Here is a 26,986-nt window from a genome sequence, read left to right on the forward strand (position 1 = left end):
AGAGAACAAGGTGTAGAGCTGAATGAACACAGCAGGCCAAGCAGCATCAGAGGAGCAGGAAAGCTGATGTTTCGGGCCCAGACCCTTCATCAGAAATGGGAGAGGGGAAGGGGGTTCTGAAATAAATAGGGAGACGGGGGAGGCGGATAGAAGATGGATAGAGGAGAAGATTGGAGGAGAGGAGACAGACAGGTCAAAGAGACTGAGATACAGCCAGTAAAGATGAGTGTATGTGGGGAGGTAGGAAGGAGATAGGTCAGTCCAGGGAAGATGGACAGTTCAAGGAGGCGGGATTAAGTTAGTAGGTAGGAGATGGGAGTGGGGCTTGAGGTGGGAGGAGGGGATAGGTGAGAGGAAGAACATGTTAGGGAGGCGGAGACAAGCTGGGCTCATTTTGGGATGCAGTAGGGGGAGGGAAGATTTTTTGGCACTATCCGCCCACACTTCAACGAATATCGCTCACGTTTGGACATTGAGCATTTTTTCTGCTTTTTCCGCCTCCACACTTACTTCTTTAACCGTGAACCTAACCCTCCCTTTACTGGCCCCTTCTCCTGCCTCCAACACACCCCCACCTCCTGGACACTACCCTCCTACCCTCCCTCGACCTCTTCATCTCCAACTGCCGTCATGACATCGATGGCCTCAACCCCTCCACTCCTCTCACCCACTCCAACCTCTCTCCTGCAGAATGTGCAGCCCTCTGCTCCCTCCACTCCAATCCCCACCTCACCATAAAACCCATGGACAGGGTCACGCAGTTGTAGTATGGCGCATTGACCTCGACATTTTTGAGGCCAGGCGCTAACTCTCTGAGACCTCCTCCTATCGCCCCCTTGATCATGACCCCAACCCCGAGCACCAAACCATCACTTGCCAAACCAACCACAAAGTCATCACCTCAGGTGACCTCCCGCCTATGGCCTCCAACCTCATTGTTCTCCAACACCGCACCGCCCGCTTCAATGTCCTTCCCAAAATCCACAAACCCGCCTGCCCTGGTCGATCTATTGTTCCCGCCTGCTCCTGCCCCACCGAACTCATCTCCACCTATCTGGACTCCATTTTCTCCCCCCTAGTCCAGGAACTCCCTACCTACATCTGTGACACCACCCACGCTCTCCACCTCCTCCAGAACTTCCAATTCCCCAGTCCACAACACGTCATTTTCACCATGGATGTCCAGTCCCTATACACCTGCATTCCTCATGCAGATGGCCTAAAGACCCTTCGCTTCTTCCAGTCCCGCAGACCCGACCAGTCCCCCTCCACCGACACCCTCATCTGCCTAGCCGAACTCGTCCTCACCATCAACAACTTCTCTTTCCATTCCTCCCACTTCCTACAGACAAAGTGGGTGGCCATGGGTACCTGCATGGGCCCCAGCTTATGCCTGCTTCTTTGTAGGTCACGTGGAACTATCCCTCTTCCGTAGCTATACTGGCCCCAAACCCCACCTCTTCCTCCGTTACATTGATGACTGTATTAGCGCCGCCTTGTGCTCCCACAAGGAGCTCGAACAGCTCATCCACTTCACCAACACCTTCCACCCCAACTTTAAGTTTACCTGGACCATATCTAGCACCTCTCTCACCTTCCTGGGCCTCTCTGGCTCCATCTTGGGCAACCACCTAAGAACCAATATCCATTTCAAGCCCACCGACCCCCACATCTACCTAGAATACACCTCCTTCCACCCACCTTCCTGCAAAAATGCCATGCCCTATTCCCAATTCCTTCGCCTCCACCGCATCTGCTCCCAGGATGAGGCATTCCACTCCCGTACATCTCAGATGTCCTCATTCTTCAACGACCGCAACATCCCCCCCGCAGTGATCCAGAATACCATTGACCGTGTCTCCCGCATTTCCTGCAACTCACCCCTGACACCGTGTCCCCGCAATAACAACTAAAACAGAATCCCCCTTGTCCTCACATACCACCTCATGAACCTCCGGATCCAACGCATCATCCTCCGACACTTCTGCCATCTGCAATCCGACCCCACCACCCAAGAACTTCTTCCCACCCTACCCTGGTCTGCCTGCCGGAGGGACCACTCTGTCCGTGACTCACTTGTCTGCTCCACACACCTCTCCAACCCCACCACATCCGGCACTTTCCCCTGCAACTGCAGGAAGTGCTACACTTGCCCCCACACCTCCTCCCTCATCCCCGTTCCAGGCCCCAAGAAGACTTTCCACATCAAGCAAATGTTCACCTGCACATCTGCCAATGTGGTATACTGCATCCGCTGCACCCTGTGTGGCCTCCTCTACATTGGGGAAACCAAGCGGAGGCTTGGAGGCCGCTTGGCAGAACACCTACACTCAGTTCACAATAAACAACTGCTCCTCCCAGTCGCGAACCATTTTAACTCCCCCTCCCATTCTTTAGACGACATGTCCATCCTGGGGCTCCTGCAGTGCCACAATGATGCCACCCGAAGGTTGCAGGAACAGCAACTCATATTCCGCTTGGGAACCCTGCAGCCCAATGGTATCAATGTGGATTTCACAAGCGTCAAAATCTCCCCTTCCCCTACCGCATCTCAAAACCAGCCCAGCTTGTCCCCGCCTCCCTAACCTGTTCTTCCTCTCACCTATCCCCTGCTCCCACCTCAAGCGGCACCCCCATTTCCTACCTACTAACCTCATCCTGCCCCCTTGACCTGTCTGTCCCCTTTGGACTGACCTATCCCCTCCCTACCTCCCTACCTACACTCACCTCTACTGCTTCCATCCCTGCCTCTTTGACCTGTCTGTCTCCTCTCCACCTATCTTCTCCTCTATCCATCTTCTATCCACTTCCCCCCTCTCTAATTTATTTCAGAACCCCCTTTCCCTCCCCCATTTCTGATGAAGAGTCTAGGCCCGAAACGTCAGCCTTCCTGCTCCTCTGATGCTGCTTCATTCAGCTCTACACCTTGTTATCCCAGTAATGGAAGGAAGCCTGGTTTTCGTGATTGACTGGGCTATAATCACATTTCTCTGCAATTTCTTGTGGTCTTAGGGCAGAACAGTTGCCATACCCAGCCGTGATGCATCCGGATAGAATGCTTTCTGCAGTGCATCTGTAAAAGTTGTTAAGAGTCATTGTAAATATGCCAAATTTCTGTGGTATTTTGAGGAGGTAGAGGTGTTGGTTGTTTTCTTGACTGTAGCATTGACATGGATGGACCAGGACAGATTGTTGGTGATATCCTAGGAATTTGAAGTTGTTGAGCATCTCCACCTCACTAACTTTGATGCAGAGAGGGGCATGTCCTCCACTCTGCTTCCTGAAGTAGATGACCAGCTCCTTTGTTTTGCTGGCATCGAGTGAGAGATTGTTGCCTTTACACAATTTCATTAAGCTCTCCATGTCTTTCCTGTACTCTGTCTCTTCATTGTTTGAGAGCCGACCGACTGTGGTGGTGACATCAGCAGATGTAAAAATGGAGTTAGAGCTGAATTGTCCCCGAATGTATAAAGAGTAAAGTTAGGGGCTGAGTACTTGGCCTAGCAGGGCACCAGTGTTGAGGACAATTGTGGAAGAGATGTTGTAGCCTATTCCCATTGATCGCGGTCTGTGGATCAGGAAGTTGAGTATTCAGATGCAGAGAGGGGAAGCAGAGTCTTAGATCTCAGATTTTTGAAGGCAGGTGTTACAGTACAATCCAACTATTTGGAGCATTCCATGGTGCCAAGGCAAATCCCATTCTTCGCAACACTGGGGACAGGTCGAACCTCAGAGCGCCGTGACACTTGATGTTTGAATCCCAAGGATCTATGCATAGTTGATGCAACAACACCCAAAACTTGCCATTGGGATGTTGAAGGTATCGGGCATGTCCTCCCCATCTTGTCCAGACTGTATGTTTCTTCCCAATTATCAGGACACCTTACCCAGAATGCTTCACTTTGACACCGACTGCAAGGATAACATTCTCAGTATGTAATCAGGAATTGTGAAGAGCCAGCAGGAGTGTCACATTATAGCAAGACTATGTATTGTCACAAATTCCCTACAAGTATTCCTCACTGTGAGGCCACCCAATTCAGTGAGATATTTCAGTTTCATCCTCATTTTTCTAAGCAAATCCTGAGAAGTAGTCAAAACGTAAGGACAATGGTATGTCGACATTTTGGAATATATATTTTATTCTGTTCCAGTGCTTTCCTTGCTTTCTCTCCATTCTTTTAGAGTGGAGACAACTCAGTGAATATTACTTATTTATATTTTAGCAAGGCTCTTGCTGCATGAAACAGAGGAGATTAATTCACAAGTTTGGAAGTCGCAACATAGATAGACTTAGTCATTGTCATTGAAGTCTACAGCATAGTAAAAGGCCCTTTTGCCCATCAAGTTCTTCAGAAATGGATTGAAAATTCATTGCAACAAGGTAAGGTTGTAAGTAAGGTTGTAAGGTTGAGCAACATGTAAGAACCAAAAACAGTGTGGAAGTAGGCCATTCGACTATCAAGTTCACACTGATTCTCTGAAGAGCATCCCACCCAGGCCCCTCCCCCTACCCTATCCCTGTAATGCTGCATTTACCACGACTAATCCACCTAACCTGCACATCCCTGGACACTATGGGCAACTTACCACAGCCAATCTACCTAACCTGCACATCTTTGGACTGGGAGAAAACTGGAGCATCCAGAGTAAATCCACACAGACACAGGGACAATGTGCAAACCCCACACAGACAGTCGCCCAAGGATGGAATTGAAACCGGGTGTGAGGCGCTGTGAGGCAGCAGTGTGCCACTGTGCTGCTCCAAAAGCTGGCATTTTCCAACAAACTCAACTTTGCCTTTCATCCTTACTCTTCTGTCCCATGTCAAATTAAAATTACACCTTGTGAGGCTTGAACTCACACTCTGCATTTCATGTGCCTCTATGCTATCCTATAAGTACCACCCGGGAGCGATTGCATCACTGCAGCCACATTGAGTAGTGACTAATGATTTCTCAGGTATCAAGATTGGCAACATTGCTGTTTACAGAATACATGAGTGACCTGGAAATGAAGATTGTTTTAAAGTCTCTAAAGTTTTACATGATGCAAATGACGACAAACGCAAAGAAACTGATCATTTTGCACAGGTGTCTAGAAATACTGGGATTCATACCAAACAACATTGGCAGTTTTTAAGAAAAGCTTTGAAAAAAAAGCTCTCCCTAGAAAACTAGAGGGGTGAGCATATGAACCATTAAGCCAGGGCTAATGATGCAACACTTGACAAATGCCTATTCATGAGTCCAGCTGGAAGTCCTACCTCATTGGTTATTATGTTAAAACATATGTTTTCAGATATTTTTTCAAAAACATCAGAAAAAAATCCCGGACACTACTTTCACTGGTCGTGTGTGTTCTACAGGTAGAATTTAGTCTCAGTAATCACTTGAAAATAATATTCATGTGACACAGAATTATGAAAATATATTGACTCATTACAGTGTGCTGCAGTTAGCACCCGTCTTGGTGTGATCAGAGCTCCTCCACATCTGTGTTGTTTGTACATCTGGATTTGATAACATGTATGATCTATAATGAGGTTTAACCTCATGGCCTCCAATAATTTCTTTGCAGACATCTGCAGAAAAAGTTAATAAATAATTACTTAATTGAACAGTATGAATGAGTAATATTATTATCAGACTTGACAGATGTTTACAGCCCTGAAGAGTCAAAAATAATATTTTGAGAGTTAGGAACTTTCTATGAAACAGATTGAACACTTTGTACATGTTGGCCATGGAAACAGATTGTACGATAATCTGCTGATGTTTGCATAAGAAAATGGTTTTGCTAAATTACAGAGCAAAGCAGTGAATCGGTTCCAACACCTTTGCCTCTCATACTGTCTTAGTTGCAATGGAGGTTGCTATGTTGTTGCATACAGTCAGACTTTTAAAAGAAATTAAATCAGGATGTGTGCATTGTTGATCAGACTAGTATTTGTCGACTGTCATTAATTTGCTTTGGACTGATTGGCCCTGTAGCCATAATAGAGGACAGTAAAGGGTCAACCACATTATTGCCAGTCTGGAGTCACATGTAGGCCAGACCAGATTTCCTTTGCTAAAGGGCACTATTGAAATGTATAGATTTCTATAACATTCAATAATGGACACATGGTTGCCATTAATTAAGCTGTTCTTTTAAAAATTCCAGACTTTTTTTACTGAATTTGAATTTGACTATCTACCTAGGCAAAGATTTGAACTCACATCTCCACAGCATTGGCCTGGGACTTTGGTTTACCAGTGCTGTGATATTATAGAGTAGAGCAGCACTGCAACGTCCCTGAAATGATAACGCCACTGTCTCCCTAAATATCAATAACTACAAACTGTATATCTTGTGTTGTGACATGTCAAATTCAGTAATACAAGTTTTAATATAAAAACATAGAAACTGGGAGAAGAACTAGGCCATTTGACACTTTTGAGCCATTTTGCCCTTCATTATGAGCATGGTTGATTCCCCATCTCAGTGGCACATTCCGCTTTCTCCCATTATCCCATTGATTCCTTTAAAATCTAAAAGATGACCTATTCCTTTCTCAACTATCTTCAATGACTTATTTGATACAGCCTTCCCTGGAAAAAAATTCCACAGATTTGCGACCACTTGAATGAAAAAACTGCACTGATCCTTGCAGAGCTGCAGTAGTCACTGCCCACCACTCAGAAAATGATCCATTTATTTCCACTCCCTTTTTCCTGTTTATTAACCATTTCTATTTTGCCTGCAAATTTATTTTCATATTCTATGTTTTCCCTCTTGATTAAACTTTTCTGCTGGATTCTAAAATGCTCCCAATGCTCAGGCTTAATGTTTTTCTGACAATTTTATATGTCTTCTGTTTAGAACTAATGCTATCCCTAATTTCTTCCGCCAGCCATGATTGAGACACTTTTCCTCCTTTATTACTGTACCAGTCAGGAATGAATAGTAGTTGTAATTCATGTACACATTCCTTAAATATTGTTGACTATCTGCTATCAAACTCTTTATTAAGGTTCCCCACTCCATCCTTGCCAATTTGCATCCCATACCTTCAAAATTCCCTTTATTGGATTCAGGACTCTAGTTTTAGATTTCAGTATTTTGCTCTTCATCTTAGTGAAGAGTTCAATTATATTATGATTGGTCTTCCTCAAGAGACTCAGCACAACAAAGTTGTTAATTAGTTCCTTCTCATTGCACAGCATCTGGTTCATCAATATATTGGTCTAAAAAGAAAGCATCTGCACACCCCAGGAAATCCTCATCCAAGACGTCATTACTAGCTTTGTTTGTTCAATCTAGAGTCACCCACAAGGCCCTTGAACATACTGTAAACAGTTACTGCCATAATGTAGGAAAATTGGACAGCAAATTTGCAAAAACAGCACAGAAATTATGGCCAGAGAACCAACGTGTTTCTGCAGTGAATGAGGGATAAAGGTTGGCCACTCCCCTGACCTTCTTTGAAACAGTGCCATGGGATCATTTACTTTGACCAATGACAGCAGATGAGGCTTCCATGTAACACTATCTCTGATGCTGCAGGGTTCCGTTCCTCCAGTGCAACATTAAAGTATCAGTCCAGATTTTGTTTTGTCCTTAAGTCGCTGAAGTGAGGCTTGAGCTGATAATGTTCTGATGCAGAAGTAGCTAAGCCACTGTTGTTGCAATTAAGAACTACTTACTTTGTCATTTCAATATTATTCATTGTCCTTCTCTTGAGGATTGGCAGATAGGGTGCGTGAAAGTTAGCCAATTCCCTTTATTGAGACCAGGTCACAAGTTGGACAATGAAAATTTCGAACTACTACAGTAGATATATTTTTTCACAGGTGTTGTTACACAACTCTGAAACAAGTAGAACTTGATCTTGAGCCCTGGTGTAGAGCTCGGGCATTACCACTATCGCAGCAAGAGCCTAAAGCTGCTGTAGTGGACTTCTTAAGCCAGTGCCCGTGCTAACAGATCTGCAGCTGCAGGTTGGCATGTATTAACATGAACAGTTAACCTGATTCATCGATGACATGTGGAGGGATCAGTCTTTCGCTAGGTGCTAGAATATTTGCAGTTTGGTTCCAGGTAACACTGCAAAACAATGGCTAACTGGCATAAATTAAAAATTCTGGAAACATTTGATAAGTTTGTGTTGGAAAAAAAGCTCTTAATAGTCGGCACCTCACTGACAGAAAATTTGGGGGCAGTCCCACCTCCTCCTCATGTCCCAGAAGCCAGGAAACCGGCCATCTCAACCGGTTTGAGCACTGGGGAGAGAAAAATTTTCACCCAACCTCTCATATTGAAGAGCTTTTGTCCGAGGTTATTAATCTGAAACAAGTGTATCCAATTATGACTCAATGCTTGAGGATCCAGTTAAAATTGACCTTGCTTCACAGATGTTGCTATACAAATGCTGAGCATCTCTAGAAATTTCTGAAGGGCCCAGACCTGAAACATCAGCTTTACTGCTCCTCAGGTGCTGCCTGACCTGCTGTGTTAATCCAGCTCCACACCTTGTTATCTCAGACTCCAGCATTGGCAGTTCCCACTATCTCCAGAATTTTCTGCGTTGATTTCACATTTTAAGCATCTGCAGAATTTAGCTTTTCTAAGAAGTAGGTCTCCTTTGCTGGAAAAATGGCAAAAATCTTACCAGTACCCTGAGCGAGTGCAATCAGCCAGGCAATTCAAACTTTTACACTCTCTGAAACCTATTTCTTTAACCAATGTTTTTGCCATCTGCCCTTACATCCTCCCTGTTTTGCTTTAGAATACCCCAATGAATTGCCTTCAAAATTTTCCTTAAAGCCATTATACATGTGCAAGTTTTTTTTTAAAGTTCACCTAAGCTAAGTCTTCCTTCATTTACATGCTTAACCATATAATTAATATAATCCATCATGATGCTGACCTGAATTGTGTCACTGTGAGATCCTAAACCTACTTAATATACCACAGTACCCTTCTGGGGCAGGATCCTAGCAATCATATCACGGGCCACAATGTAAGTGAGTGATAGCATTTTGTGGGAGTTTGTGTGGCTGATATTCTGGCTTGGACAATTAGGTTATTATCATTTCTTAAACTGACTTTAGCACATGGTTAATTGTAGCCTTTAAAAAAGTTGGAAATTAGTCAAATCACAATGTGGGTGATAGTCTGACTTATATGTTCCTCAAACTGTTGGGCACATCTGCAGCAGCAAATGTTTTGATTTACACCTTCAGAAGAAATGCTGCAATTCCTGTAATGAGTAGTCTAACTGTGGCAAATGAAAAATATCAAGCTCTTTCTGGCTATCCACTTTGTTGCAGACTATAGTAGCTGTGGAATTCAAACTTAAATAATAAGTCTGAATTTGAAAGCAAGTCTCAGCAATGAGAAACTTTAATTGTTTGTTGTAAAAACACAGCCGATTCACTGTAACCCTCTATGAAAGAAATTCTGCCAGTCCAGTCTATAGAGAGATTTTTGAGTGATAAAGGAGTTAAGGATAATGGAATACAGACAAGCAAGTGGAGCTGAGTCAACGATAGACCATCCATGATTTTAGTGAATGATACAGTAGGCTCAATGGGCCAAACAGCCTGCTCCTGTTCCTATGTTACACGCTGTCATGGTTCTGTGTCTGTGGGAGGCAAATGCAGTCACAAGACGAGGCATAATTTATATATTAAAAATATGCAATGATGATACTACAGATGTTTGAGACTATAGCATTCCAAATCAATGAAACCAAAAAAAAAATGCAAAATACAATCTATCAACTGCAGCTACAAGTTTAAATGGTTTATGTAGAAGAGAGAACCAATGAAGTGAGAAAAAGATAACGTGTATGATGAGATGGTGTGAACTGTTGAATGTGATAAAATGAGATATCTGTTGTAGATATATGGTTAGGGGTTAACATATCAGAACACAAACATTTCCCTTACAATTTCAGAAAGCAAAAAGCTTGGCATGAGTTTCTCCAGACACCTGATATCTAAAACAGCCATATATAACACTGGCAAGCCATTTTAATTCTCCCTCCCATTCCTCAGACGACATGTCCATCATGGGCTTCCTGCAGTGCCACAATGATGCCACCCGAAGGTTGTGGGAACAGCAACTCATATTTCGCTTGGGAACCCTGCAGCCCAATGATATCAATGTGGACTTCACAAGCTTCAAAGTCTCCCCATCCCCCACTGCATCCCAAAACCAGCCCAGCTCTCCCCTCCCCCACTGCATCACAAAACCAACCCAGCTTGTCCCCGCCTCCCTAACCTGTTCTTCCTTTCACCTATTCCCTCCTCCCACGTTGGGCCGCACATCCACTTCCCACCTACCAACCTCACCCCACCTCCTTGCCCTGTCCATCCTCCCCGGACTGAGCTATCCCCTCCGCACCGCCCCACCTATACTCTCCTCTCCACCTACCTTCTCCTCTATCCATCTTCGGTCCACCTCCCCCTGTGTCCCTATTTATTTCAGAACCCTCTCCCCATCCCCCTCTCTGATGAAGGGTCTAGGCCTGAAACATCAGCTTTTGTGCTCCTGAGATGCTGCTTGGCCTGCTGTGTTCATCCAGCTTCACACTTTGTTATCTTGGATTCTCCAGCATCTGCAGTTCCCATTATCTCTGATATATAACACTAGTTGTTGGTCTAAAAGATGACTGCAGTAGAAGTTAAATTGTCACTGTGTGCTGATTTAATTATTGAAATTAAGGGCTGGAGTTTTTCTGACAGAACAGCAGAATTGCTCTGGTACAGGATGCCATTCAGTCCATCATGCATGCTGGTGAGAGCCAACATCAATTGGTTTGAGGGCCCTTCTTGATTCTTTGGGAATTTGTCTCACTTGTTTTGGTGCGGTTATACACTCTAATACTCACATCCCCTTATTTTCATTAATACTCCTATCCCCAAATAATCCCATGTCACCTCTATAGCCACTCCCTTTGTATCAGCCATGCTGTCTTCAGGAAGTAGGTGAAGATGGTAAAAACACTTGCGATGCTCCCTCATCCAAACTTGATATTGAAAAGCACTTCCATTCAAGAAACCCATTCAGAGAGTTTGAATCTGCAAAAGTGTTGCCTCCATTTTGCCAGCGTATACAATAACAGCAAAGTAGTCAGCACCAGGTAAACAACAGCAGTCAGGTCCCTGGAATGGAGGACTCATGTATGAAGACAGACTAGATTGGATTGGGCGATATTCACTGGAGTTTGGAAGAATCAGGGGGATCTCATGGAAACCTACAAAATTTGGACATAACTGGACAAGGTAAAGGCGGGAAGGATGTTCCCATGATCAGGGAGTCAAAACCAGGGGTCATAGTTTAAGGATGCAGTGAAGGCCATTTTGAATCGAGATGCAGAGAAATTTCTCCAAGCACAGAGTGGTGAGCCCATGGAGCTCCTAGTCACAGAAAGCAGTTGAGACCCAAGCAATGGATATTTTCAAGAAAGAATTAGATATAATTCTTCAGGTTAAAGGGATCAAAGAGTATGTGGAGAAAGTAGGATGATCTGCCATGATCATATTGAATGGCAAAGCAAGAGGAAGGGCCAAATGGCCTAATTCTGCCATTATTTTCTATGTTTCTATGTAGCATTATGGAGAGAGCAGAGAATAATCTGCAGGGAATAGGGAGTGAGCTAGGAATGGTCATGTTTGATGATACCAATAAAATTGAGAGCACTGGTATCAAGACTCTAACCCAGGACTTCACCACAACCAGTTCACATTCATGAACAGGAAAGAAATAAGGGCATGGTTACAAGATTTAAGCAATCAATCAAATATAAATGTAAATTATACATTGATTAAGAGAACTTTAATGTGCATGTGCATGTGCATGAGAGCATTGGTTTGCAAATGCAGGAAGACAAGGCTCGGCTTGCAAGCAGTTTTGCAAAGCATGTGGCAGAAAAGGTCATTGACAGAGGGAGTGGGACAGAGCAATGAACAAAGCCTGATGCAGCTACAAACGGCCGCACAACAACCCAAAGAGACCACATACAAAGCTACAGTAAAGACAATCTGCTATTTTAGAGATGTCAACACATAGATATCAATAAACCAGAATCCGATGATGCATAGATAAAGACATAAAGAAAAGGTTTGTGGAACATTTGCTTCACACTACTAACCTCATTGAAAATGTCAATGTCGTCACACTATCTGAAGTCACAGAGTCATAGAGTTGTACAGCATGGAAACAGACTCTTCAGTCCAAGTCATCCATGCCATCCATGATATCCTAAATTAATCCATCCCATTTACCATCAAGTGGCCCATATCCCTCTAAACCCCTCCAGATACATTTTAAATGCTGTAATTGGACCAGCCTCCACCATTTCCTCTGGCAGTTCATTCCATACACGCACCACCCTGTGTGAAAAAGTTGTCTCTTTGGTCCCTTTTAAAAAAATTAGGTATAATCTACCTTCTTAAAATATTTTATGCAGATCTGCTCTGGACCATACCAGTGAGATGCCTTGTTCAACACCTTCTGGAAGTCTGAATACAACACAGCTACTGGATCCCCTCTATACTGTCTGGTTGAGATGTCCTCAAATAACTTAACAAGATCGAGAGACCGATGAGCCTGACGTCAATGGTGGGTATATTGTTGGAGGGACTGGTTTTAGATGTATTCGGAAAGGCAAAGACTGATTATGGATAGTCAACATGGCTGTGTGCCTGGGAAGTCATGTTTCACTAAATTGGTTGAGTTTTTTGAAGAGATGATAAAGAAGATTAATGAAGGCAGAGTAGTCGATGTTGTCTCTCTGGACTTCAGCAAGGCATTTGAAAAAGGCAGTGCACGGTAGACTGGTTAGCAAGGTTAGATCACATGGACTTCAGGGGGAGCTAGCCAACTGGACACAAAATTGCCTTGTAGGTAGCAGACAGAGGGTGTTCAGGTCAAGGGGGTGGGATGAGGTTAGTAGGTAGGAAATGGAGGTGCGGCTTGAGGTGGGAGGAGGGGACAGGTGAGAGGAAAAACAGGTTAGGGGGGTGGGGACGAGTCCAACTTGACATGTCCGTCCTCCCCGGACTGACCTATCTCCTCCATACCTCCCCACCTACACTCACCATTACTGACTCTGTCCCCGCCTCCTTAACTTGCCTGTCTCCCCTCCACCTATCTACTCCTCTATCACTCTTCTATCCTCCTCCCCCTCTCTCCCTATTTATTTCAGAACCCTCTTCCCCTCTCCCATTTCTGCTGAAGGTTCTAGGCCCAAAATGTCAGCTTTCCGGCTCCAAAGATGCTGCTTGCCCTGCTGTGTTCATCCAGCTCCACACCTTATTACCTCGGATTCTCTAGCATCTGCAATTCCTATTATCTCTGATACAACCTTGTTTTTGTTCCTGATTTAGAGAATCTGCAGTTCTTTTGGGTTTTATTAAGATTTAGATGAGTTTGGGTGCAACCAGGGCCTGGACCATCCAATCAGAGTCCAGTAACTGGATCCTAGGCCCATTGTGCTCAGCTTGAGAGTGTGGCTACTGTGCTTGGGCAGTCAGTGTAGCACGGGAGCCCATGGTTTCTGTCCGTGCCTCTAGATGGAGGTATGAAACAGCAAAAGGAAGCAAACATTGGTGGAATTTCATTCAAGAACACGAAAATGTAGGAGTAGAGTTGGGCACACTACAACTCAGGAAATTAGAAACACATATAATGTGAGAATCAAAATCATAATAGGCAGCTTCAATTTGCATATAGAATTAGTTCACCGAGGCAGCACAATTACTGTGGAGAATGAATTACATAGTGTGTTTGAGATGGGTTTCTGCAGCAGTATCTTGAGCAGCCAATGAGGAAATGGGCTATGTTGGATCTGGTGTTTTGTCATGAGAAAGGGCTAAGCCACAATCTTGCTGTAAAGGAGCCTTTGAGAAATGGTGAACATAATACGGCAGAGGAAGGGTCATCGGACCCGAAACATTAACTCTGATTTTCTCTCCACAGATGCCGTCAGATCTGCAGAGCTTTTCCAGCAACTTCTGTTTTTGTTCCTGATTTACAGCATCCGCAGTTCTTTTGGTTTTCAGGGAAGAAAATCTCCTGCCCTCACCTGATCTGGCCTACAGGTGATGCCAGACCCACAGCAATGAGGTTCACGGTTAAATCCCTATCCAGAGATGGGTAATAAATACTGGCCTAGCCAGTGATGCTCACATCCTGTGAATGAATAAACAAAAATTTTGCAGAAATACAAGGTGAGAATGAAGCTTGTGTAACTGAAATGCCAAAACAAAATAATATCAGCAACAAAGTTGTACTTGGAAAATTAGCTCAGTCAAGGGCTAATAAATTGCCTGTACCAGATGAGCTTCACCCCAGGGTGTTGAAGGAAGTCGTTATAGACATAATAGATGCGTTATTAGTTAATTTTGTAAGTCTGTAGATTCTGAAGAGGTTCTTGCTGGAAGGCAACAAATATAATCCCGCGACTTTAGAAGGGAAGAAGAGGGAGAGGGGACACTGCAGATCTGCCAGCTTGACTTGCAAATAGAGAAAAATGGTAGGCCACTATTTTAGAAAAGTGATTACTGAACATTTTGAAAAGGAGGACAAAATTGGACATAAAGGTAGAGGGACTTATTGAGGATGTGGGGAGGCTACAGAGGATTTGGATAGGTTAGGAGAGTGGGCAAAGAAGTGATGAATGGAATACAATGTGGGAAGGTGTGAGGTTATGCACTTTGGTGAAAAGAATAAAAGCATGGGCCATTTTCTAAATGGGGAGAAAATTCAGAAGTCTGAAGTGTAAAGAGATTTGAGAGTTCCAGTCCAGGAGTTTCTCAAAATAATCTTGCAGGTTGAGCCAGTAGTTAGGACGGAAAATGCAACTTTGACATTTATTTTGAGAGGTCTTGAACATAAAAGTAGGGATGTAGTTCTGAGGCTCTATAAGGGTCTGATCAAGCCACATTTAGAGTATTGTGTGCAGTTTTGGGATCCCTATCTCAGGAAAGATGTACTGGCCCACGGGCAGGTTCGCAGGAGGTTCATGAGAATGGTCCCAGGAATGAAAAACTTAACATATGAGAAATTTTTGAGGGCTCTGGGTCTACACTTGATGGAATTGAGAGGAATGGGGGGGCATCTAATTGAAACTTTCAGAATACTGAATGGCCTGGACAGAGTGGATGTTGGGAAGAAGTTTCCATTGGTAGGGGAGATGAGGATGCAAGGACACAGCCTTAGAATAAAGGGATTGAAGAAAGATAAAGAGAAACTTCTTTCTCCAGCGAGTGATGAATCTATGGAATTCACTGCCACAAAAGGCTGTGGAGGTCAGGTCATTAAGTATGTTTAAGACGGAGATAGATAGGTTCTTGATTGTCGAGGGGATCAAGGGTTATAGGGAGAAAGTAGTAGAATGGGGTTGAGAAACTTATCAGCCATGGTTGAATGGTGGAGCAGACTTGATGGGCTAAATGGCCAAATTTCTGCTCCTATGTCTTATGGTCTTCAATAAAAGTTCGAATTTATGCATGTGGTATCATGCTTGAGTTATTTCGAGGATGTTACTTGCAGCATCAACAAAGGAGAAATATTTTGGGTTTTGGGAATGTGGCTAAAAAGACTTCAAACAAGCGGTTAGTAAATAACGTGTGTCTGGATGCATTTGTTTATGAATGTGTGTGTTTTGCTTGTTTAGAGGTATGTGTGAGAAACACCCACATATACATGCAGAACTGTCACCGAAGACTAGATACATAACGATTATGTTCACGCAACTGATAAAGAAAAAGTCAGCTAATGATGCCAGAAGATAGACTACACAGTAGCAGAGCACAGAGAATTTGATCTTGAGTTAAATTGAGGAAATGACAAATGAAGGCTTAACTAAAATGATCTTTTGCAGCATCTATTGGATTTAGAGCTTTAATAGAACCTTGTTGACATACTCTGTTCATTACTGCCAACAATTAGTAATAAAAATTTTAGGAAAGTACTCATACATTCTCTGGGAATGTGTCAATATGTGGCTGCTGGTATGTACTTTGAATTCAGGATACAGTTTTTTCTTTACATATTGACAGAAGCAACACTGGTCATACTTGGGGACCTTGAACTAAATATAGTTCAGGACAAAGCACAAATAAACAGGTTTATGTTATGTTACATTATGCAAATCATATATCCTTCTTCAAAGCAAAGCCAGTCAAGTCCAGGTATAAGCATCACTTCTGGTAAAAACAGTAACATCTATAGGGTTAACTGCACCAGCCAAATTGACATGGGCCCACAAAAGTGGGGAAGTCAATCAATACTGTGTAATAATGATCTTACTTGCTGACCTCCCAAAGCTTTACCACCATCTGTAATGTTCATGTCAGGAGTCTGATGCAATATTCACCATTTACTTGGATATGTGCAATTGCATCAGTGCTCAAGAAGATCAGTGTCATCCAGGACTATGTATCACATTCAAGGGGCACTGCTATTCCTGTTTGCATTATTCGCATGAGCTGCTCCTCATTGAACTGGGGCTGGTCACCTTGCTTGATGATGAAGGAGTTTTTTGAAATTCATTCACAGGATGAGGCTGTCTCTGGCGATGCCAGCATTTATTGCCCATTGGCTGTCAAGAGTCAGTCACATTGCTGAGGGTTAGGAGTCACATGTAGGCCAGACCGGGTAAGGATAGCAGATTTCCTTCCCTGAAGGGCATTAGTGAACCAGATGTATTTTTCTGAAAATCTACAATGGATTAATGGTCATCATTTGACTCTTAATTCCAGTTTCTTTTTCTTGAATTCAAATTCCACCATCTGCCATGTTGGAATTTGAACCTGGGCTCTCACAACATTCTCTAGGTGTCTAGATTAACAGTCCAGTAATAATATCACTAGGCTTTTGCCTCCCCCCCTGTATTGAACAATGCATTTCTGTAGTAGTTCTGTTTAGCTCTTTTAACATATCGCTTTCAGTTATTTGAAATATGGTTATTAACAGATGGTAAACAAGAAACAGATTATTAAATTATTTTTTCTGGGGACAAAGTATTTTCAGCTGTAAAACCTTACCGGTTAGCACTAGCGAGGAATATGTTTTAAAACAAAATAATAATGTTCCAAATCACTATGTAACTGTGTAGGTTCATGAGAACTTTATGTTTCTGAAGATATAATTGTGTTGGAGCAAAAACTTGACCAATAAACTCAATTTGGAAAATGAATGTGATTCGAAACAATTTAAGAACATGAGAACATAGGAGCTTAGAGCAGGAGTAGGCCATCTGGCCCCTTGAGCCTGCCCCGCCATTTAATAAAGTCATGTCTGATCGTTTTGAGACTCAGCTCCACTTACCTGCCTACTCACCAAAACCCTTAATTCCTTTACTTTCAAAAATTTATCTAGCCTTGCCTTAAACACATTCAGTGAGTTAGCTTCAACTGCTTCACTGGGCAGGGAATTCCCTAGATTCACAACCTTTTGGGTGAAGAAGTTCCTCCTGACCTCAGTCCTACATCTGCTTCCCTTTATTTTGAGGTGATGCCCTCTAGTCCTAGTTTCACCTGCTAGCGGAAACAACCTCCCTGCCTCCACCTTACCTACTCCCTTCATAATCTTATATGTTTCTACAAGATCTCCTCTCATTCTTCTGAATTCCAATGAGCATGAACCCAGTCTGCTCAGTCTCTCCGCATAATCGAACTCTCTCAACTCTGGAATCAATTGAGTGAATCTCCTCTGCTCCCCCTCCAGTTCCAGTATGTCTCTTCTCAAGTAAGGAGACCAAAACTGCACACAGTACTCCAGGTGTGGCCTCACCATATTGTGGCACATTGCTAGTCACAGGCTTCCAATGTTTGCAATTATTTAAATCATTTGTCTTCTGAAACTGGTGATGATTCCTTGTTCTATATTTATCCATATCCAACCCAGTGAATCCTAAAAACATGTAACCATGGGCACAGGAAGTCATGAGTAAACCAACGAATGCAAACATTTCAGCTCTGAGGAAGGGTCACCAGACCTGATATGTCAACTCTGATTTTTTCTTCACAGATGCTGCCAGACCTGCTGAGCTTTTCCAGAAACTTCTGTTTTTGTTCCTGATTTGCAGCATTCTGAGAGTATGTCTCAATGCACAGGGGCTAAACGAGATTTTGAAGTGGCGCCCTCACAAAATTCCCGTTGCAAAAGAGCTCAACCTGAGATTTGCATATGAAAAGTTATTTTGAAAGGTTGATGCCAAGCATGGTTGCCAGTCAGTACATCTTGAGGAGAAGTCAGTAGAGCTGATTACGTTCCACTGCCCCTTCATTCAAAATACTTACAACTGATTCCTTTCGGGCGATGTGTTCGCTGGAATTTCTTTTGAACTCATACAAGCGGGATTACATCCACTGTACCAATAGACAATAGATAGTAGACAATAGGTGCTGGAGTAGGCTATTCGGCCCTTCGAGTCAGCACTACCATTCAGTATGATCATGGCTGATCATCCACAATAAATATCCTGTTCCTGGCTTATCCCCATAGCCCTTGATTCCACTATCTCTAAGAGCTCTATCCATCTCTTTCTTGAAAGTATCCAGAGACTTGTCTTCCGCTGCCTTCAGGGACAGAGCATTCCATATATCCACCACTCTCTGGGTGAAGAGGTTTTTCCTCAACTCTGTTCTAAATGGCGTACCCTTTATTTTTAAACTGTGTCCTCTGGTCCTGGACTCACCCATCAGCGGAAACATGCTTCCTGTCTCCAGAGTGTCCAATCCCTTAATAATCTTATACGCCTCAATCAGATCCCCTCTCATCCTTCTAAACAAGCCCAGTTGCTCCAATCTTTCAACATATGATAGCCCCGCCATTCCGGGAATTGACCTCGTGAACCTACGTTGCACTCCCTCAATAGCAAGAATGTCCTTCCTCAAATTTGGAGACCAAACCTGCACACAATACTCCAGGTGCGGTCTCACCAGGGCCCTGTACAGCTGCAGAAGGACCTCTTTGCTCCTATACTCAATCCCTCTTGTTATGAAGGCCAGCATGCTATTAGCTTTCTTCACTGCCTGCTGTACCTGCATGCTTGCTTTCACTGACTGATGTACAAGCACACCTAGATCTCGTTGTGCTTCCCCTTTACCTAACTTGACTCCATTTAGATGGTAATCCACCTTCCTGTTCTTCCCACCAAAGTGTATAACCACACATTTATCCACATTAAACTGCATCTGCCATGCATCCATCCACTCACCTCACCTGTCCAAGTCACCCTGTATTCTCATAACATCCTCCTCACATTTCACACTGCCACCCAACTTTGTGTCATCAGCAAATTTGCTAATATTACTTTTAATGCCTTCATCTATATCATTAATATATATTGTAAACAGCTGCGGTCCCAGCACCGAACCTTGTGGTCCCCCACTGGTCACTGCCTGCCATTCCGAAAGGGACCCATTTATCACTACTCTTTGCTTCCTGTCAGCCAGCCAATTTTCAATCCAACTCAGTATTTTGCCCCCAAAACAACTAGAGGTCACAGTGAAAACAATTGCCCAGTGCACCACCAAGAATTGCATTTTATAAAGATCCAAGCTGGCTGTGAGATTAAGTACAAACCGGGTAATCGGATGATTATATCAAAGACACTTAGCAGGCTGCTGAACCTCGTGAACAGAGAAGATAAAACCTGAGACTTCTTTGGCATTGAACTTCTCCAAATTGACCTGGTACATCTCATGGTACATTTTAATGCCAGTACCTGCAGGAAGAATCAGCAAAGTTTCCACATTAAAGAGTATAGGGAAAATTATTGTTGAAGAATGATCTGATTACATTCAGCATGTCAAAAACATGTGAGGCTATATTGGTCCTTTCAGGATCAGCCAGGTGGAATAACTCCACAGAGGCCAGTATCCTCCCACCAAGTCACCCTCATCTATAGTTGGAGAGTCCTTGACGCTGAATCAGCTCCTTCAGAGCCAGCTCTCAGAGTGAACATGATGTCCGACACTGCTGTTCTTATCTGTCAATGAGGGCTCCCTGACTGGACCTGATTAACAGCCCCAATCAGGGAGCTCATATTCTATTAGGCTCTACCTGGCTGACATCGTTACACCAGGTATCTCCGAAAGAATCACTTTTAAAGAACGCAGGTTGTCATTCAAGAATTTTTGTGACCCGATATTCTCCAATATGGCCATTATACATGGACGGATGTAGACTGGACAAGAAGAACCACAACTAAATCAGTATATTAGCCACTGATGTTGAAATCCCTGTTAAGAACTGTGAGGCATGTCAAGAACATATGTCAAATCAATGTAAAGAACCATTGATGCCACATGAAGCCCTGATCCATCTTGGTCTAAAATCACGTCCAATCTTTTACACGTCAATGGAAATGACTGCATCATCAATGATCGTCACCTTACAAGTACGCCATTATTCAACAATTGCACAATACATCAAGAATACACTCTAAGCTTCATTTTTATTTTAAGCCAAAAGAACTGCTGATGCTGTAAATCAGGAACAAAACAAATTTTCTGGAAAAACTCAGCAGGGCTGGCAGCATCTGTGAAGCAAAAAAAGTGTTGAAGTTTCAGGTCTGGTGACCCTTCCTCAGAGCTGTTGGTGGCTGGGGAATCATCAGTTTAAATGCAGAAAATAGAAAGGTGGGTGGGGTAGGGAGTAAATTATAAGATAGAGTCCAAAGAGAGAGAAGAAACAGTTGGAAAGGCAAAGGAGTTGCTAACGATCAGGCTGGGAGGGTGAATAGTTGTTAATGGGGACTGTTAGTGACTAACAATAGGTAGTGTGTAATGGCAGGCTGTGTGATAACAAGGTCTGGTGTGTGGGGTAGTGGGCTAGGACATGGGAGAGTTTAGGCCCTAAAATAATTGAACTCGATATTGAACCCAGGGGGTTGGAGGGTCCACAAGCAGAAAATGATGTGTTGTTCTTTCAGCTTGCATTGAGGCTCCATTTACAACTATTCACCCTCCCAGCCTGATTGTTATCAACCCATTTGTCTGTCCAACTGTCTTTCTCTCTCTTTGGGCTCTATCCTATTGTTTACTCCCTACCCCACCAACTTCCCTATTTTCTGCGTATAATGTGATGTTTTCCCAGCCACGATCAGGTCTGAGGAAGGGTCACTGGGCCCGAAATGTTAACTCTGTTTTCTCCTTCACAGATGCTGCCAGACCTACTGAGCTTTTCCAGCAACTTTGTTTTTGTTCATTTTTAACTTATTTGGCACTCGTAGAGAAATCATTAAACAATGATCTTCAATTTCTTCAGAAGCCATTCCAGGACATGTGCGAGAGATGCTGCATCAGTCACGTCACACCACATTCAATGGTGTTGCTGAACATACGATTCACTCAAAAATCTAATGACAAAATATGGACAAACCAAGCAATATTTACATACTGCAATGTCATATTTGAGACCAGAACCCTGAGTACAATCTATGCTCATGTTTGGTACCAACTTACTCATACCTGAATTACCGTTTCGGAAACTTGAGAGCAGGTTGTGAAACTGGAAAGGAAAATGACTCAAATAAACAATAAAAATGCAACTGCAACATCGTGAAAATTGAAAGTGAGACAGCAAGTTCATGTTCAAGATCCCCGAGAAGATATGTGACAACCTGTCATGATGACAGGAATGGACTCATAGCTGATACCTTATGGCATCTACATCAAAGGAGTCAACTTGCAGATCTCAGGATTTATCTTCTCCACTCGCTAGGTTCAGTAGCCTGAAAAATGTTTTTGATGTAACCATTTGATTACCTGATTTGCACCCCATGTGACAATGCAAAAGTAAGATGGAACTGAGGACAAATCAGGCCTGTCCCTGTTTCCCAATGACCTCCCAGTCCTGTTGCATCCCAGCCAGGACCCCATACAAACATGAATGACAGACAATATCAATGACGACTGTGGGTAATCCCACGGCACCTCCAGAGTCACCATCACAAGGTCTGGATGAATCAGCAACTTTTCTTTATGTTATAAAGGCAAATTGACTCCCATTATTTGAAATAGTCAAACTTTGTTTTGAAAACGGGGGGATGTTGTATTTGTGCATTGCATTGAAGAGAGTTCACCTTTAAACACTCAATAAGCTATGCAAATGCAATGTTGCAATTCCGACAGAAAGCTGGATTGCTGTGGATTTGCAAACTGTGCATTGAGCAATTAGTTGGTTTCCTGTCGTATCTGCTTTCTAATGCATGCATTTTACTGTTTTAAATAAACTAGTCCATTCAATTAATCAATCTTTGACAAGTAATTGATTATTAAGTGATTATCATTAACATGACAAGAAGTCAGCTTTGATATTTATAGAAGGATTGGATGTTGGAACACTGACAAGTTTTGAAATTTTAATCGATGATGCTGAATGGTAACAAACAGTAAAAACGAAACCAAACAGTGCAAAACATCACAGATTGACTGGCAGAATGGACAAATAAATGATGGATGAAATTTAGCACAAAGAGATAATGCAGAATTGAAAAGGAGGCAAGGCAATGGGCAGGTAGTAACATTGTTAGATTCTTAATCCAGAGAACCCAGGTACTGTTCTGTCAATGCATATGGTGGAGTCTGAATTCAATTTAAAAGAGAGTCTAAATTTAAAAGTCTAATGGTGACTGTGAAACTGTTGCAGATTGTTGGAAAAATCCATTTTGTTCACTGATGTCCTTACTTGGCCTAAATGTGACTCCAGACCTACGGCATTGTTGCTGACTCTCTGTAATTAGGAATGGACAATAAATTGTTGGTCGCACCAGCAATGCCCACATCTATGAATGAATCGTGATAAAAAATGTGGCACATAATAGCACAATTTTAAAGGAAGTTCTGTGTAAGAGAATCCTACGATTTATGCACATAGAACTTTGGAAGTGGCAGAACATAATGTGAAATAGTCAGCAAAATGAATGGCATAATTGATATCATAAATAGATGACAAAATGTGAGGCTGGATGAACACAGCAGGCCAAGCAGCATCTCAGGAGCACAAAAGCTGACGTTTCGGGCCTAGACCCTTCATCAGAGAGGGGGATGGGGGGAGGGAACTGGAATAAATAGGGAGAGAGGGGGAGGCGGACCGAAGATGGAGAGTAAAGAAGATAGGTGGAGAGAGTGTAGGTGGGGAGGTAGGGAGGGGATAGGTCAGTCCAGGGAAGACGGACAGGTCAAGGAGGTGGGATGAGGTTAGTAGGTAGCTGGGGGTGCGGCTTGGGGTGGGAGGAAGGGATGGGTGAGAGGAAGAACCGGTTAGGGAGGCAGAGACAGGTTGGACTGGTTTTGGGATGCAGTGGGGGGAGGGGATGAACTGGGCTGGTTTAGGGATGCAGTAGGGGAAGGGGAGATTTTGAAACTGGTGAAGTCCACATTGATACCATCTGGCTGCAGGGTTCCCAGGCGGAATATGAGTTGCTGTTCCTGCAACCTTCGGGTGGCATCATTGTGGCAGTGCAGGAGGCCCATGATGGACATGTCATCAAGAGAATGGGAGGGGGAGTGGAAATGGTTTGCGACTGGGAGGTGCAGTTGTTTGTTGCGAACTGAGCGGAGGTGTTCTGCAAAGCGGTCCCCAAGCCTCCGCTTGGTTTCGCCAATGTAGAGGAAGCCGCACCGGGTACAGTGGATGCAGTATACCACATTGGCAGATGTGCAGGTGAACCTCTGCTTAATGTGGAATGTCATCTTGGGGCCTGGGATGGGGGTGAGGGAGGAGGTGTGGGGACTAGTGTAGCATTTCCTGCGGTTGCAGGGGAAGGTGCCCGGTGTGGTGGGGTTGGAGGGCAGTGTGGAGCGAACAAGGGAGTCACGGAGAGAGTGGTCTCTCCGGAAAGCAGACAGGGGAGGGGATGGAAAAATGTCTTGGGTGGTGGGGTCGGATTGTAAATGGCGGAAGTGTCGGAGGATAATGCGTTGTATCCGGAGGTTGGTAGGGTGGTGTGTGAGAACGAGGGGGATCCTCTTGGGGCGGTTGTGGCGGGGGCGGGGTGTGAGGGATGTGTCGCGGGAAATGCGGGAGACGCGGTCAAGGGCGTTCTCGATCACCGTGGGGGGAAAGTTGCGGTCCTTAAAGAACTTGGACATCTGGGATGTGCGGGAGTGGAATGTCTTATCGTGGGAGCAGATGCGGCGGAGGCTTAGCACTGCAGCCTCACAGCACTAGGGACCCAGGTTCGATTTCAGCCTCGGGTGACTGTCTGTGCAGAGTTTTCACATACTCCCGGTGTCTGCGTGGGTTTCCTCTGGGTGCTCCAGTTCCCTCCCACAGTCCAAAGATGTGCAGGCTAGGTGGATTGGCCATGCTAAATTACCCATAGTGTTCGGGGGTTATAGAGGGATGGGTCTGGGTGGGATGCCCCAAGTGTCACTGTGGACCTGTTAGGCTGAAGGGCCTGCTTCTGCACTGGGGATTCAATGAAGCGTATATTTAAGTGGTAATACATTGGGAAATGTGGCTGCAGACAGGAATCAGTGTGTCCCAGCAAATGTAGAAGTTCAACAAGTTATTCTGAAGTCACATTGTACATTGGGCTTCTTTGCAGGCATAGATCTTTGCACAGATCATCAGCCATGACTATATTGAATGGCAGAGGAAGTTCAAAATTTCAAATAGCCTCTACCTGCTCCCAGTTTCTATGTTTCTATGCTTAAAACTTCAAATGCAAGGCCGCAGTCAACCAAGTCATTCACAACAGAATAGCGTAGCCAAAGCAGTACCATGATTTATTTGGAAAGTGGCAAATCTTATAATGCAAACTGTGATTATATTATCTCCCTTTACAATATGCAGAACTTACTCACAGAAAATAAAGGGTATGAATATTGTGTACAAAAATTGTTAAGAATCAAAGGGCAGTTTATTCAAACAACTTCAGACCATGAGTGGATGGGAAACATTCCTTTCAAGTACAATTTACTGTTTTGTTGTGAGTCCTAACTGCTATGACCTTGTTTATCCAATTCAGATATTTTTCAGACAAACGAGTATAAATGCCAGGTTTCTTGGGTTTTGCACAGCCATCTCCTGCTGACACAATGCCTCTGTATTCATATATTTTTCTGAACTTGCTGATTTTGCAAATGAGTGGGCCACCAGAGTCACCCTGAAAAAATTGTGAACAAAAATAATGTCAGTCAATAGTTTCAAATTATTCAGGTTTCAAATTTGGAACGTCTTAATGAATCCAGCCTGGTATTAAAGGTTTGTTGTTGAAACTAAGACCCCAATTGTCATTCCCAGGTTCAGCCACAGAGTGGAAGAATTTGTTGCTCTGTTAACCCCACCTTTTACAATGGCCACCTGCATTGCCCAATTTTAGCCGAGGGAGTGGTTTGGATTTAAAGTTGAGCCAGGTGAACTGTGAAGTGTTGAAGGACATTGCTAGTTGTCCGGCAAACTGGGTGGAAAACCTGCCTTGGGAATCCAACACAGTATCCCAAAAATAAAGGCATATAACACTACTCTTAAGCTCTTGCTCCTTGTACCTCCTTCTCTCCCACAGTCACTATGCCCCTACCATGCCCATCCAGGTCATCTAATGTCCTCTATCTATCTCACGTGGTTCTTCATACCCGTTGTACTACCATTTGACCCTCTACCCAATCCCATGGTTCTTCCTACCCCAGTGTGACCCTTTGCTCTTATACCCATTTTCCACAGACCCTCACACTCTCTGTACCAACTTAGTGCCAACCCTTTTCCTCTTCATTTACCATGCTAATTTATTCATTAGTACTCAAAGACGCAAGTGAAAAAAGAAGTTCCATTAGTTCTTCATTTCAGACTATCCTCTTGAGAAAAACACCGCCATTCATAAAAAAAATTCCATTTTTGACACATAGTGACAATTCTTGACACTACTGAGGAGTTCATGCAATCTTTACTGTTAACAATCTGAAGGATACCTAACCATTTCCCCCCTCCCAACCACAGGCTATTTAACCCTTGCAAATGTGTCCCAAGGCCATTCCCATGGGGGCACCTTCCCTTGCCAAAGGGGTACCTTAGCTATCCAAACAATTCTACAAAGTTGAGGTTTCCTCTTAGCAGGTCTTGTGACACTTCTCTAGGTTCCATGGGATGGTGTTGCCAAGATCCCACTTCAGTCGAGGCAGCTGGTGATTTAAATGGCCAGCAGCTACTGAAAAATACTGGCCTGATTTCACTGTCATCCAGCAAAAATGGGAAAGGCTTTATTTGGGAGAAGATCTGGAAATACCAAGACTCATCTGTCATTTTTACCGCTCTATTGTAGTGAAAAATTGATACAAAGTGCAATTTCCTGGGTAGAATGGTGAGGTTAGAGTGGAGCTCATTAAATAAGTCAATGGCTTGTATCTATTGAGAAATATAAAATAAGTTGTCAAAGACCAAATAACAAACAAAGCCACTCCATACAAATATGTATAGATTTTTTTAAAGGGTTTAAGAAATTTGTGAAATAATTTTTCACGCATCAAGATAAAAGCACTAAAATTTCCTCAGCATTCAACTGATCAGCTATTGTAATTTAGCAGAAGTTTGGCACAAAGTCCACTTAATTGCATACCCTGGCTGAAAAATCAACATTCAGGAAAATTACTGTGAAAGATCCTACAATAACAAAATACAAAACCGACAGCCAACTTGCAACAAAGGGTTTATACCAAAATTAGAAAAAAAATGTCAATCTGAATGAAGCATGAAAGCATAGAAAATAGGAGCAGGAGTAGGTCATTCATTCCTTTGAGCCTGCTCCACCATTCAGCATAATCTGGTTGGTCAACCAACTGTTCTGAGGCAGAGTCGTTGGACCCGAAATGTTAATCTTGCTTTGTCTGCACAGACGCTGCCAGACCTGAGGGATCTTTCCAACAATTTCTGATTTTGTATCCAAATCAGTACCTGGTTCCTACATTTCTCCCCACATCCTTTGATCTCTTTAGCTCCAGGAACTATGTCTAACACTGTCTTAACATCATTCAATGTT

The 26,986-nt window shown here is 43.5% G+C and overlaps 1 protein-coding gene across 1 annotated transcript in view; it reads right to left on the reverse strand.

Moving 5' to 3' along the window:
- The window catches only part of LOC125452623 (uncharacterized), an 82,150-nt gene that overhangs the window by 36,628 nt on the left and 18,536 nt on the right, over positions 1–26,986 (reverse strand). Inside the window, exons 5-7 of the mRNA XM_059638498.1 lie at positions 24,935–25,120; positions 21,477–21,516; positions 20,068–20,191 (exon numbers count right to left, since the gene is read on the reverse strand). Of these exons, the coding sequence (XP_059494481.1) occupies positions 20,068–20,191; positions 21,477–21,516; positions 24,935–25,120 (350 nt within the window). The remainder of the gene's footprint in view (positions 1–20,067; positions 20,192–21,476; positions 21,517–24,934; positions 25,121–26,986) is intronic.

Source organism: Stegostoma tigrinum, chromosome 1 (genome assembly GCF_030684315.1).
Source record: "Stegostoma tigrinum isolate sSteTig4 chromosome 1, sSteTig4.hap1, whole genome shotgun sequence".
NCBI classification, from domain to species: domain Eukaryota; kingdom Metazoa; phylum Chordata; class Chondrichthyes; order Orectolobiformes; family Stegostomatidae; genus Stegostoma; species Stegostoma tigrinum.